This window comes from Perna viridis, chromosome 4 (assembly GCF_037379345.1).
Source record: "Perna viridis isolate PV_CMFRI_1.1 ecotype Kerala chromosome 4, ASM3737934v1, whole genome shotgun sequence".
Classification (NCBI taxonomy): domain Eukaryota; kingdom Metazoa; phylum Mollusca; class Bivalvia; order Mytilida; family Mytilidae; genus Perna; species Perna viridis.
The window spans coordinates 26,072,415-26,088,167 of NC_142448.1; the positions used below are offsets into that span (position 1 = coordinate 26,072,415).

Below are 15,753 nucleotides of genomic sequence, written 5' to 3' on the forward strand. Positions count from 1 at the left end.
CAGTAAAGTTTGAAGAAAATAAAAAAAATGCCATTAAAATGGAGGCACTATATAGGCAACAACATGTTATGACGACACAGACAGACAGAAAAAAAACTATATCCCAACAACTTGTTACTTATTACTTGGGATATATGATAAGTTCTGTTAGGTGTTTGTAAATCAAGTAGCTGATATAAATTTATATCAAAGAAAAATTGCACCATGTTTTTTTTTCCAAATGTTTAGAACCAACGTGGAAAATCATTGAAGTAAAGTAAATTTAAATCAAGACACACGTTCAGTATACAAGTATGTGATGTATGACTGAGGTAACTGAACCATTTAATACTCTTTTTTTATATGGTTGGTGCCACTTTTAAAACAGAACTATTTGCAATCCATTTTTATTTTTCTATCATGACGACAAAAATAAGGGAAAAGAGGTGGAGTAATTGGAAAGATCCAGTTACTTGACCCAAAATTCTTCTTGAAATTTCAGGCTTACCAATAATTCACTTTAATCTGGTACTTACTATATGATGCAATACAAGATCAGCTAATGTGGCATGTTTAAGTTGATTTGTACCAAAAAACTGGTACCCCTCATCGGATGTGTCTACCAGAAAATGTTTACATCTGTCTGAAGCTCGGTATGATATGGTATAACCCCATACTCTCTCACTGACTCTGACTAGGTAACTACCAAGACATTCATCTATCAGCATGTTCTCTGCATCTACTCGAGGAATAATACCTTTGAAAATAATAAAAGCATTCATCTATCAATGAGATGTTTGAGTCAACCAGAGGAATGAAAAATTAGTAACGAAAAAACCAAAATATGACCACGAGTACCCAAGAATACAAAAAATCAACCAAAGTGGAATTTGTTCCTCGCCATAACTTCTTTGGTCCATGCATTAATATTTTGGTTGCTCTTGACCAATTGATTTTTTTGTCAATTAAATTTCTAAATGTTAAATTGTAATTTTAAGTGTGTATATATATATATATATATATATATATATTTGTGCAGGCGGTGTTGCCATAGATGTCACAGCAGTACGAGTTTGAGTCCCGCGGAGGGAACAACCAAAAATTTGCATCGCAAATTTGACAGTTTAACATCGTTTTTCAGACCTTTCTATATATATATATATATATATATATATTTGGACTTTTTTGCAAATGATGGACTGACATTAAAAACTCATAGTGGTGAATATGATAAACATGGCCTAACAACAAAATACAGGAACCTTCTGGCAAGGTAAAGTCCTGGAGTGAAGATAACAACATTATTTTACATGTTAAAGACCACAAATTTATAACACAGTAAAAACCTATCAGTATATAAGAACATCTATAGACAGGTATATCAACAAGTTGTATCTATTCAAACCTGGTTTTCCAAGGTCAACAAGGTCAACAAACAGAAATAAACAAAATCAACAGTAAATATAGAGAATATCTGGTAAAAACCAGATCTGAAAAAGATGATCTCCATTTCAAAGCAGAATAAAATCAAGTCTGAGCTATCTATGGATGGTCACCTGAAAGGAACTTATAATAGGTTATTATCAAAAGAAAATTAATGGGAATAGGAACAAAACAAAATAATTTTTCTTCCAAGATTTGACTACAAATTTTGTACCAGCTTAAACGATTAAGTGATATCTGCATTGTCAGATTCACACAAGGAAAAAGCCCTTTACTAATTATTGTAAAGTCACCTCAACTTAATCACCAATTTCTACTGATCAGCAAGTGTTTCAATACTAACAATGAAAACTTCAATATCTTACCATGAAACCAATTCGCTACTTTATTTGTTTTTGGATCTAAGCCAGCACTCCTTACTCTCTCTTCATCATTAAACCAGGCAATGATGGCTTCTTTATTCTGTGGCCTCGGAGGTCGGCTTTTCCTTCTAAAGGCCTTCATCTTCTCTGTATTTCTGAAAAGTACCGGTACAGATTTCAACATTAATTAATACCTTTTACAAATTATAAGGATACAGAGATGAGACTTTTCACCAGATTTGTACTACATATAAAGCATTCAATTTCATCATTCACAATAATAAAAAAAAAACAGTAATGACAACGTTTTTAGAGATAATTCTGAACCAATGTAAATTAGGTCTAGTTCATACTAAATATCATGCGAAGGGAATTTATGACTTTTTTTATTCTTAAATCTAAGTAAGTTTAACCCTGCTAATATTAGTTGCCTTAGGAATGCTTCACAAGAGATACTATTAATATTATTGGTGACAGTAAAAAAAAAAGAATTTTCCAGTTATGTATTAAAAGAATAATCATTGAAAATACTTGACTTCAGTTGTAAGTACCAACTTATACTAACAATCATTAATACAAATACTTTCAACTTCTAAACAAAATATGTTTTTACAACAATTTAACTGTATCATCAAAGGGCAAATAGCCAAAAGGATGGGATGGTATGAAAAAATGTAATAGGATAATATTTTGAGGATAACATAAGTGTTATTCCCCTTTTAGTTTTAAAACACTAAACACAAGTATAACAGGACTTAAACAATTTTTTCCTTTCATCATAAATCAGATTACCAACAAAATAAATGAATAGTGACAATAACCTTTTTGGTAAGAAACAAAGTCTATTGACAAAAGACCAACAGCTGCCTAAAAATGATTCTATAAAGGTATGTATGATTTATTATTGCCTTTCTAAAAAACACTTAAAAATTTTTACCTCCCAGGTATACATTTTAACAATCTATATTTGCATACACTAAGATGTATAAAAAAAAACAAAGCAAACAGCTTTATTTGGTAAGATAAAGAAGAAAAGTTTAGGCATACCTCATTCATGCTGTTAGGTTTTTTTTTCTTACAGATGAAAATATATTTGTGACAAATTAATTAAAGATAATAATTGTTGGTAATCATATTATCAAACATACACAAATTTAAGAATTTATGTATATTTCTAACAACATTATTAAAAAAATAAAATGAGAAACCTTTTATAGGGACGATATTTGTCATTACTAATTAAGAACTATTTTCTGTTACGATAGGAGTACTTACTACTGGGGTAGCCTTCTTACCTATACAAGGTTGAAATAAATATTCTAAGGTCATTTCAATGTTTAATGTGCAACACAAGCTTTAGACTTAACATAAAGCATAAACCACACGTGCATCATCTACTTCACACAAATCCTTACAATAGCTTTCAATTGTAGATTTCTGATTAGATTATATAAGACAGAGTTGATTTGGTGAACACAGATATCCTGAATAACGAATTCTATGGCCCCGTGCAGGTCCGGGTGTTAAAAGAATAGGCCTGCAGAAGCGCTAAGCTTGTCGTAAAAGGCGACTAAATAGCGCTCAGAACCCTAGCCGGGGGCTAGGGCGCTCTGCCCACAGAGCAACTGGTGTGCCCAGGTGATGGAATGGGGTACCCCTGGCGTGTACATACAGGCTATACTACGGAAAACCTGACCGCAAACCATAGTGGTGCGCCGTATTGGGAAAAATGCCTAGTTCCTCGCACATTAAAGAACCCTACTGTGGTATTCTCCCGGAGTAGGAATCATAGGGCTCTGCCACAGGAGGCTAAATTGCCCGACCCTACCCACCTCTCCCTATTTCCAGAGGCAATCAAAATTTGTCAACCCCATTGTCCTTGTGTCCCATCTCTTTTTCATTTCATCATCATGTCATGTTCATTTTATCAATAAATTTCATGTTCATTGTCTGAATATAGCTGAAATATTGCTGCTCAGACGTTAAACCCAAACAAACAAACAAACAAACAAATTCTATGAAAAAAGACCATAACTCCGTAAATGTTATACATGTACACACCATAAATGAGAAAGTTTGGAACAGTCTCATTAAGTGGTTCTATTATAAAATTATCTGAAATCTCAGACATAAAGAACACTTAATACCCAATTCATTGAGAGGGGCATAAAAACAAAATCAAATGAGATATGATTGAAGAGTGAAGACGTACAGACACCAGGATCATTTTATACCCCAGATTCATTGAGTGGGGCATAAAATCATATAATCAATGATGGAAGAATAAGAAATGGAGCTATAAATTGATTGATGGAAACACTTGTTTAAAAGCCTTCAGTGTCATTCACTATGAAGTACAATCTGATCTGAAGTACAAATGTACCTAAATGGTCTTAATGCATTTTACCTTAAGACTGAAAACTAATGTCAGGCTGTTAGCAACATTAAAATTGATTTAAAAAATATGAGTCATTACAGAACCTACTATAAAATAGGGTTCTACATTAATTAACCTGCTTCATCAAAGGACAACTAGCCAAAGGATGGGATGGTGTGATAAAATGTAATATGATAATAGTTTCAGCAATACACTAGAGTTACCCTCTTAATTTTTAAAAAAGCACATGATAGAGCAAGAAATTAAGTCTTGGAGCTTAATAATTTTTTGCCTTACCCAATAAATCAGATTACAAATAAAAACATATATTTACATTAGGATCAAATTTACATGGATTTTTGGTACATTTATGTATTATCTAATAATCTATATTGTTTGTAACACTATAAATCATTGCACACTTAAAAAAAAAATTAATACTGAACAAAAATAAGGATACCTTTCATATCACCTCGTGAATGAGAGATAACTCATGTGTACAGATAAAAATAGTCGAAATATGAATTTCTATATATTACATATGAGATGCCAGAGAAATTATTGATGGTAAAAGGTGTGATAATAATGGAGAAAATGAATATTAAAATGTGTACCCTAAGCCTTACACAAGAACTTACCCATCTCCTTCTCTAGTAAGATAAAATATCACATCTTACAGTGATTAAACTTCAAATTGTTTATTCAGCAGAAGTTTTTTTACAGCACATACAATGATAATGTTCATAAGACAGAGTTAGTATTCTTTTCATTAAATGACAATCATCTGATGAACTTCCTTATTCAAGTAAAAAGTGAGAAGTGATTTTAGCTTCCTATTAGAATATTATTCACCTGTTGAGTAATTCAATAGGCATTTGAATTTATGGCTGATAAAAAACTTAGATAACTTCTCAAAAGAACAGTTAACAGTCTATGGCAGTTCGTCGGTTAACTGTCAATAACTCAAGGGAAGACCAACCCTATTCCTTGAACATCAATTTATGCACTGCAAACAATTAAAAAAACATCTTCAATTTATAAATACCAAATAATAAATTAACAAATACTATCAGGTTCATTCAATTATAACCATCATTGTAAACATGTGTAAAACTGGTTATTTTCGTTTTACTTATGATTTCTGGTAAAAATGTTAAACAGACATCATTCATATACTTTGAATGCCAAAAATGTGAAATTAGAATAGCATACACATACAGATATTGAGTTAGACAAGTCAAATCAGTTCACAATCCGGAAAGTCAAAATATATTCCACATTTAAAGAAGTAAAAAACATGGTCCTTCGCTTCAAGAATATGTAGATATAGAAAATTTGGTTTGGTATAATTTGCTTTCAAGAAAGAATTCAAGCAGACTGTTTTTGCATTTCAACAAAATTTATTCACCATGTCATCATGTGAATGCTTTTTTTTTCAAAATGTACCTAATAGATGAACAATTAGTTCATGCACAAACCTAAGGATATTTATGATAAAATCTAACTAACCAAGCGAAGCACCTGTTGAAGGTAAATATAAAATCTAGACTATATGAATGTACTAATGAGGAAAAAAATGTCTGCTCCCTGCTACCATACCTACCCTATTTTATTGTGCCTTCCCTAAATATTTTATGGCAATTTCGACTCAAGTACGGTTTAACCGTTTAAGTCTACATTGTTTATCCATTAACTCAAAGGAAAATGGGTTTTTTTTTTTTTAAATAAAAATAATTCCCTACCACCTACCCTCATATTTTGCCGGTAGCATGAAACCAGACTTATTTTTTTTGTCTGATCTTAAACAAAGATATAAAAACCATGAAAATTTATATGCAAATTTAAACTCAATTTACAATAATCATTAAAATTTTGTAGACAACTTGCTTTTCTAAGGTATAAGCATACAAACATGCCCCACATAAAAAACAACAAACAAAAAACAGAGGAAACATACTTGGGAGGTAAAGGAGGTTTTTCCTTTCCTTGGGTAAAGGCAGAAACTACTTTCACTGTACAGGTTGCTTGCCTAAATGAATTCTTCACCTCTTCTCTTGCATGGCGGGCTAACTGCTGCATCTCAACTTCAGCTGCCTTTGCTTTCTTCTCTGAAGAAAGACACAACAAACTATGTGAAGAGCATATTACATTTCTGTATAAACTGGCTTAGGTTTCATAAAATATCTCAGGTTGAGAATTTCCTCAAGTCCTAAGTTTTCCTCAAATGTTCAATTTCAAGTGATCTGATTGGTCAGAATATGAGTTTAGGGAAGATTTTAGGAAATTTCAATTTCAGATTTTTTTTTTATGAAACTGGGCACAGGAAACATGTGAAATACGAAAGACTTATAGTTAATGTTTGTTGATTCTTTTAATTAAAATATTTGCAGGTGTCAAATTTCCATCATTCAAAATGAGGAGTTTCATGAGGAGAAATGAAATTTTGTAGGTACTGTACATGTGTATCTATCACCAACAATAGGTATCAGGGAAATACAGACCCACTGTGATATTTCCTGTTCTGACTTAAAAACTGATATTATTCTGTTTTTTTCATTATGTCACTGTCAATGTTACATAAATTGCTCATATTTTTAAGTATCATGGCAGTAGCCTGAGATAAGAAATCATCAGGCATCAGTAAAAATGTAAAATTGATTAAGTTGCCAATAAAAAGACAAATTTTGACTTTTATAGAATGATATAGGTATGATTTTACAAGAAACAAGAGAGAAGTGGAAGTTGACAAAATCAGAAATAAATAGAAAATAAAATAAAAATTGATGACGGTAAAATCTGGGTTTGAAAAGATGTTTTGAAAATCATTGATGATAATACAATGCTGTTGTTTACCCCAAAGATACATGGACAGAATCATGGTTTGGTATGTTTGCTACCAGTATATTATACATGTTCTTTACTTTTCAAATGTAGTTTACTATGGATTATTTTGTGTGGAAGAAAAAAAAACATACACTACTTAAATTATGATATCATAACCTTAATTTGAAAGAGAGGCTACAATATAATTTCCTACTCATTGACCATAAAACATTATAAGGACAGGCAAGAAAGTAAACAAATCAAAATAATAACAATATAGTCTGAATATTGATTATATAAAACCTTGTTCTTTCCAGATTGGTTCCTCTTTCTGGCTGGTTTCCATCGCCTGTTTTTCCCATTGGTCTCTGAGAGACTTCCATTTGGTATACAACTCTGTACTTCGACGATTTCTTTGGGTTTCTTGCCGTTCTATTGACTTCCGTCTTTCGGCTGCAAACTTTCGCTAAAATTTAAAGTTATGTCTATATTTAATTTTTACATACACCAGGTTCTTTGCTGTACAACTTAAAACACAAAACCGCTTTATACAAACAATAAAAACAGTAAACAATATGTGGTATAATTCAACAGATGAGAAGACAGGAAAAGTCAATAGAGTCCCTAATAAATTTCCTTTCATAATTAGAAATCTACCAAAAACATACTGAATAAAAAAAACACCAACCAAAAATCTCTGAGCAACGATTCACTAGTGATTCATTGCTTTCCATCACAATGTAAGGAAAATTTTAGTTTTGTCCATAAACAGGAAGTAGATGCCATACAAGAACAAAAATTAATCTAACAAAACAACATTCTTTTAGGAAGCTTAGTACAGCACAGCATATCAGCAAACTGTGATTAATAGTTGCTGAGAAAAATGTGATGAAAATGTTGTATATTACCACTGTATAAGGAAAAAACAACGGTTATTGCCAAAAAGAAAGTAGATGTCATCATACAAGTACAAACAAACATCCCCCTAATACAGTAAACCAATACAAAACTTTGTATAAAATATAAAATGTGTAAAGGAATGATGGAATAACAGACACAGGTAAAACAGTATACCCTCCGGAGTATAACTATCTACTTAACCAATCTATTTTTGTCTCCCAATATTTGATTTTTGTGAAAAATCTTATATAAATGTGCTGAAAGGGACATTTTCCATATAGCACAATATAAAAACAAGCATTCTGAGAATATTGCATAACAATACATAGTCCCCTACCGGCTGTTTATATCATTGACCCAAATACTACCTTCGATCATCAAGTATAAATGACAAACTGAGGAAATGATCTTGATTTTGAAACTTTGGAAAAAATCAGCAAAGCAGGAAAAAATGTAAACTTGATCTGTAACTCATCAAGGTAGACTCACATATCAAAACTCAGCCCAATAACTACAAGTGTTTAGAAAAAAAATTTGTGAAAACTTAAATTTTGGTAATTCAAAGACCATAACTTGGAAAAAAAAATCAGTGGAGCGGAACAAAACCTACACTTGATCTGTAACTCATCATGGTAGACTCACATACCAAAACTCAGCTCAATATCTGCAAGCGTTATGAAAAAGAATGCAGAAAACTTAAATTTTGGTAAATTTTTCTAAGTTCAAGGGCTACAACTTGAACAAAAATCAGTGTAGCGGAACAAGATGTAAACTAGACCTGTAACTCTTAAGGGTAGACTCACATCCAAAAATCAGCTCAATATCTGCAAGCATTTAGAAAAAAAGTGCTGAAAACTTAAATTTCGGTAAATTTTTCAAAGTTAGCGAAGTGGAACGAAACGTCAACTTGGATCTGTAACTCATCAAAGTTGACTCACATACCAATCTGCAAGCCTTGAGAAAAAAGTGTGGAAAACTTATTTTTTTTCCAGACTGACAGATGGACAGACAGATGGGCAGAGTGCAAATCTTAAGTCCCCTTTGGCTAAAGCCAGTAGTGGACTAAAAATGCCTTTAACTTGTATTGTATATAAAGAGGTTACAGCACTTAAATTGAATGTTAAAAATAAAGACATGATAAATGTATTGCTTTTACAATATTCCCATTACTTTAAAGGGTAACAGTTCTTAATTGAAGTTTTACTTAACAACAAATTACCTTTACCAATTTGTAAAAAATATCAGTGTATTGGTTACTAAAACATTCCAGGAAATGAAGAAGCCACAACAAAAATCTAACTTTCCATAAAGTGTTCTTTTAATTCAATTAGGGTTTTGTAATTGTTTTGCCTAACATGACTAATCCTCACACAAAAATTCCTTTGAAATTCTAATGACATTTCTCTGACTCATCAAAATAGCTGGTATTCAGAATGTTATGTCTTATAACAGCTTTTACATGGGAGATAACTCTTGTATTGATATTACATATGAGACACCACAGAAATTACTGATTGGAAAACGTGTGGTAAAAAATAACAGTGAAAGCTATCAAATCAATACAGTTAAACATGTCAAAACCAACAAGATTCTGAGTGTACTACACATAGCAGTACAATGTCCACCACTGGTTTCAAAATTAAAATCAATGTTTATACTGCTATCAAAATTATTTCAATAAAAGTTATTTGGATAGTCCTCAGAAACTCATTTAGATATAACCACAAACCAACTAGAAAGTCAATTTCTTCTACTATTCAACATTAATGCTGGGAGATTGAAAATTTCAGACTATTTTTGTCAAATACTAATCGATTAAAAACTCACTCAACCAAAAGGAAGTTTTAACCTTCTCCTTTACTTGTTTATATACTGCAAACCAATATCAAACCACTTAAAAATTATATGAAATGGGAATATGAAGAACAAAACCTAAAAATGTTGTAAGATAATATAAACGAGCAAAATTTTTGGTCAACTTATGTCCTTCTTCAGTTCTAAGTATAAACACACTTAGTTAATGACTAGCACTGAAGAAGGTCATAAGTTGACTGCTCGTTCATATTCTCTTATATCAAACATCTTTATTGGTATCCTTATACAATTCTTTAGAGCTGTATATATAAAACTTACAAATATTCATAATTTTAGGTTTTCTTCTACGTTGCCATGATTATTAGTCCAAGAAAAAATATATCTGTTTTTGGTTACCCAACCAACCCCATTTTTTTGCCTTGACCCTAAGCTATTTTATCTGCTCACTAAAAATAAAAAATCAAAATAGGAAATTTCCAGTAAAAAGAGAGAGTATGTTTTATCAAAGTCCATCTGGTGTTTGAGACAACACACTATGTTACTTTTCTTCGATGTGTATGGTCGACCCAGTGGTAAACGGAAGAGGGTCAGCAGCAGTATGACCATAAAAATAGTAGTAAAGGTGAACCTGTGCCAAAGAAAAAATAAATTGAAAATGCCTACCTACCTACCTACCTTTTTTTCTTAAAGATGTAACCTTAAACAGACATATTTTTATTCATGGCCTAACAGAATTCAGACAATTGTTAGAATCCATATATCTTTGGTTATCATACTACAATGTACATGTACAGTACAAGTTTTACATCTGATTGATGAAAGGATTTTTACAGGGAAAGAACTTATCTATATAGGTACTAATTATCATTGTTTTGTTCACAAATTTAAAATCATGAAAACAATTTAAATTGAATTTTACATTTAAACTGGAACTTTAGAGCAAAAATTTTAAAAAAAGGTATTAATATATGATGAAAAAAAATCCTTTCTTCATACACTATCGGTACATCTCTGAAAAAATTTTTTTTTTTTTTCATTTTTATTTTCTGAAGTCTGAACTGGATGAGAGCATGTGATAAAGACTTTTTTATGATTGCTCTAAGTAACACTCCAGATAAGAATCATGCAAAATGTGATTCATGGTTGGAAAGCCTACATATTTTCATTTTTGATATTTTTTTTTAAATGTTATAGTAAACAGAAATTAACATGTGGCTTTCAATAAAACCTTGTTCTCAGGAGATAAAAAATATACAGAATGTACTGCAGAATTCAAAATTAAGGGAGACACTTAATGACACTAAAATACAATAGAAATTGTTGGATTTTCAATGTTGATTACCTCCTTAGAGCAGACAGATTAGAATGAATAATTATACATTTCATCATATAGACCTGTAAAGCAACGTAATAACAAAAATAAAAATGTGTAGCCTATTTTAGGGTGTATCACATATCACAGAATTTGCATGATTCTTACAAGGTCTACTACTGTCACCGTATAGATTGTAAAGGGGGGATGTATTTGATATAGTTATTATGTAGATCGTATGCATATATGATCCGTACTTGAATTTGATAGATTATTAGTTGTTTATAATCTAGAAGGGAGATGTTTTGTTTATATGTTATCAATCACTCATCATATCATTCGTCATTCATTCATATTCATCATGACGTACATTTAATCAATACGACATGAACTATATTTTGACTTTATACAGTATCGACATTCCCGCGCCACGGGCACTGCATGTCTTACTAACAAAATATTATAAAATCAATAACAATTGAAAATTTGCTCACTCCACAATAGTCGACGGAGGACGCAAGTCGCCGTTCAGGTACGAATATTTATTGATTAAGAAATTTATTTCATTTCTAAAATATTTTATTTGGAAACTTTATTATTCAATGAGATAAAGTTTAATAAGATTGATAGTAAGTAAATTGGATAAACGTTTTAGCTATTTGGAATTCATATAGTTTCAATTTGACAATAATCATTATTCTTTAGTTTAATAATATTTCATTTCAATTTCCGTAATTCATTTTCACAAATTTATGCAAAGTTAAAATTCGTATAGTTCATTCATTTCATGTTAGTTTATCATTCAATATCGGCAAATGATAGTTTTTGTGCATCGATACTCCGTAAATACACATTTATGGAATGTGTAGATCTTGTGCATTATTTTCAGGTTACGCTGTATTTGGCAAACATGTATATGTTTATTTTCAGACAAATAAAGTTAAATTACCAGGACGACTTTTAATGCAGCCATAATACAAATATTTTGCCGATGTCCCGGCCCTTGTATTTTGACCTGCGACACTACTTTATACATGCCTAACAAAGAGCTTACCAATAGTTACAGAGCATATAAATCTTATCCAAGGATGTTTCTATCTTACAAAATTGATTTTGTTATTAGTATGTTAATTCATAATCCTCTGCTTTCCAAAGTGACTTTATATTTACAAGACATCATAAAACTTTTTTATTGTTATGTCAGAAATATTGTGTGTTTTAATTCACTTGTGGGTTGGATATAAGAACATCTCACATGGCTAAAATGTTATCACTCTTGTCTCAAAAGAGAGAAATACTGGTTATTTAATCAAAATGACTATTGTAGCAGTTGATAGAACTGTAAATTACATATATTTATATTTGAATAGATTTGATAAATTTAAGTGATTTTAGCTTTATATCTGTACTGGATATGTTGAATAAAAACAGAATGAGTAAAAATGTTTGTATAAAAAACCAACTAGAAAAGAGTTTGTATATAGTCCGTCCCAAGAAGTACAGAATTCATATACACCCAAGAATATAGTTTGTATACTTTAAAAATATGAAAACCAATCTCTTAAAATAAAATCATTCAAAAAAGCAAAATAAACAAAGCTTATTTAGCCTACATAATATAGCTGTATCTCAATGTACCCATATATGTGTAATGCAAAAATATCATGCAAAAAAAAATGGGTTTCATTCAATCTATCTTATTCAACACTGATGTCAACAAAAATCATTTAAAAGCAAAAGCCAAATGCAAAGAAATTAATTTGTTTCAACGACCATCCATTTTAGCAACTAAAGGCTAGTTTCTTCAGAGTTAAAGTGGTGCAAACAGTAAGCAATACCAAAACTGCCGTAAATGAAAAACTCCAATGCACCAATTCTCAAGTTTCTATGATGTAAAGGCGAGCGTTATCTCAGAGAAAGCAAGCTTAATTATGACATAATAGATAGAGTCCAGAAAGTAGAATTGTATGTTAATACTGTACATAATGCTGAAACCATAACTTACTTGTGTAAAGAATAAAATTGTAGCTTCCCAAAACATTGGTAATGTTAGTAGTGTACCCTGGTGTTCAGATACACATGTATCTCAATTCATTAAACAAACTGAGTGACTTATTACATTTTGGCAGTCCTTTTAATCATGAAATGAGTTTTTTTGATTGGTCAAAAAAGTTCTTATTTTTGTCACTGAACAAAACTTAATGAGGACAAGCACACCTCATTGATTACTCCATGCGAGCTTCACACTTTCTTGTTTAGTTGTAATTAAAAACAGAAAAAAAATGTCATCTTCAATTTATCTGGAAGATATGACTTTTATATATATTTAATTCATTGATGTCTAAACTTAATTTTTGATTTGCACATTATACAAGTGTATAATTTTAAATATCCATTCTACCAAATAATTTATTGGTTCACAAGCCTCCCTGGTCTCTTCTAAGGGTTACTCATAATCCCTTTCTATCACCATATTAAAGTACATTCCTTATACCTTTCTCTGGCACATGTAAAGGTGTCATAAGAAATAACTTGAGAACCAAGAAATTAAATTTGAATAACCTTGAAGTTTAAGGAGGTAGACCTAGGGTAAGGGGTACAACTCTTGAAATCAGTGATATGTTTGTATCACATTCAATTTCACCAAAGCCTATCAAGCTTTCATTAGAAACAGAATGAAATTAGTCCCAAGTTATTTTGATGCTTACATGAGATTCATGTAAAATGCTGAATACAAATGTTCCAATGATTTGTAAGAGTTGTGTTACTTACTTTAGGTCTATTCCTTAAAACCGATCACAAGAGAACAGTCTACAAACATCCAGTGCTAGGGAAGCAGCTTGGTATGATCAGAAGCTTTGTATGTATTTAACAATGAGAAATTACAACATCAATGTATGGAAATCATCCCTGCATGCTACCACATCATTTATTATCAACATGCAGTTCTCTCAATTGTAGCAGAGATTTCTCCTGTGTCAGTCAAAATCAGTTTTAACTTGCACACACTGAGCATTACTCTTATTCTTTTCTACTCTATTTATATGGGCAGTTAAACATATTTCAGGGTTTACATGTCAAAATCATGTTCTGTTCCTCCATAGGTAAAAAGTCATCAAAACAGATGGATCCTAAGGACTATTATAGTTGAAAGTAAAGTTATTTTTATAGCAGAAAGGTTATGAAGATATTTGACAACTAAAGTTAACATTTTTTATAAAATATATAACTTTCTATTAAAATCTAAATCAAAATCTCCTCTAGTCTTCCTCAATTTAAACTCAATAATTCAAATTTAATTTCAACAATAGAAGGTTCCGCATTTAACAAAGTTTCAATTGGTTCACTTGAGAAAAAAACAAAAATCCTCAATACTGGTTGGAGGTCAAGGACATATGTAAATTAAATTTCAAACATCCTAGGTAAGAAATTGAATCCCTGACCTCAGACCACCACTAATTTGAACCCCTGTAGACTAAATGTACAAACCCATTTTTGACAGACATGTGACTAGAAGAATTTGACTGACACATGATTCAACCTCTATAACCATACTGGGAACAATACCTGAATTATTTCTTGACAATCATTTACTCCATTACGCTGTGGAACATTGACAGATACAATGATAAAACAACAACACAACTTACAACCAAATGCTGAAATGTCACTTACATATAGAAATACACATCATTTTAATTGATAAGGAACACAATTAGAAGCTGGTACATTAATACCATATACCAAAGGCTGATAATATATAGTATACAATAACAAAAGCATACACTTCTGTTTATCATATTGACAAATGGGTCAAACCAATAGCCATCATGCACTGAAAACATAGGGAGTATTTTTTATCAATTAAAACTTCATTCATCACTTTTTAAAAATCATTGACATTTAATAAAGCAATTATATACAAAAAGTAAATTGGAATAAAATTGAATAAAAAACCAACAAATTGACACTTTTTATTGGTTTGAAATACGTTTTCAGTATGAGAAGAACCGATCAGAGTAGTAAAGATCCCACTTACTTGTAAATCATTAACTCTGAACTCAACTTCCTCTTTAGTTTTGAGCTTTTCTTCCTCTAGTTTCTTAGCAGCTTCTCTGGCTTCCTTGATTGAAGCATACATTGCAGCTTCTTCCTCTTTCCTCCTATAGAAATGGACAGTTCGAAAAAAATGTTTATGAGAAAATAAGAAGATGTGTGCCAAGTATACTACAAGTGATACAAGAAAATTGATACAAGTAAATTGATACAAGACAGCAACAATAATAGTTTAAAACATATGCCCCTTCTATATAAAGCCATATACCAAATTTGAAATCAATCCATTTGTTGGGAGTTGAGATAATTGTGACAAAATTTGGATAAACAATTTGACTGATAAACGTAATGAACAAGATGATTCTAGTATACCACCTATTCAATGAGTGAGGGTATAATAGCAAAAATATTACATGTAACTTTGATAAATCTTGGTTTCAAAAATGAAGAAAATAGTGTATATCATTTGCACTTCTTTATTTTAAAGGTATTGCTCAACATTCCATACATAACTGATATCTCAGAAACAATTTAAAGTTGATTTTTATGTCAGAAGGGGGTAAAAACACTTACAAATTTAAGTAAACAGAACAGACAATTTAATAAAAGAAATAAATAGAAAACATTTTTTCACAGCATTTCAATCAGACTTGTGTAAACATCAGCAATGGCATATCAATACTGAT

General features: G+C 31.0%; 1 protein-coding gene across 5 annotated transcripts in view; it reads right to left on the reverse strand.

The window, feature by feature from the left end:
* LOC148619498 (SH2 domain-containing protein 4B-like) overlaps positions 1-15,753 on the reverse strand; it is a 28,649-nt gene that overhangs the window by 6,650 nt on the left and 6,246 nt on the right. For 2 of the 5 annotated variants that reach the window (XM_088579460.1, XM_088579461.1), the window contains exons 7-13: positions 15,051-15,174; positions 14,579-14,614; positions 7,288-7,450; positions 6,119-6,269; positions 4,800-4,811; positions 1,788-1,939; positions 516-736 (exon numbers count right to left, since the gene is read on the reverse strand). In XM_088579460.1, coding sequence (XP_088435586.1) covers positions 516-736; positions 1,788-1,939; positions 4,800-4,811; positions 6,119-6,269; positions 7,288-7,450; positions 14,579-14,614; positions 15,051-15,174 — 859 coding nt within the window. The remainder of the gene's footprint in view (positions 1-515; positions 737-1,787; positions 1,940-4,799; positions 4,812-6,118; positions 6,270-7,287; positions 7,451-14,578; positions 14,615-15,050; positions 15,175-15,753) is intronic. The other 3 variants (XM_088579462.1, XM_088579463.1, XM_088579464.1) reach the window with 2 other exon arrangements.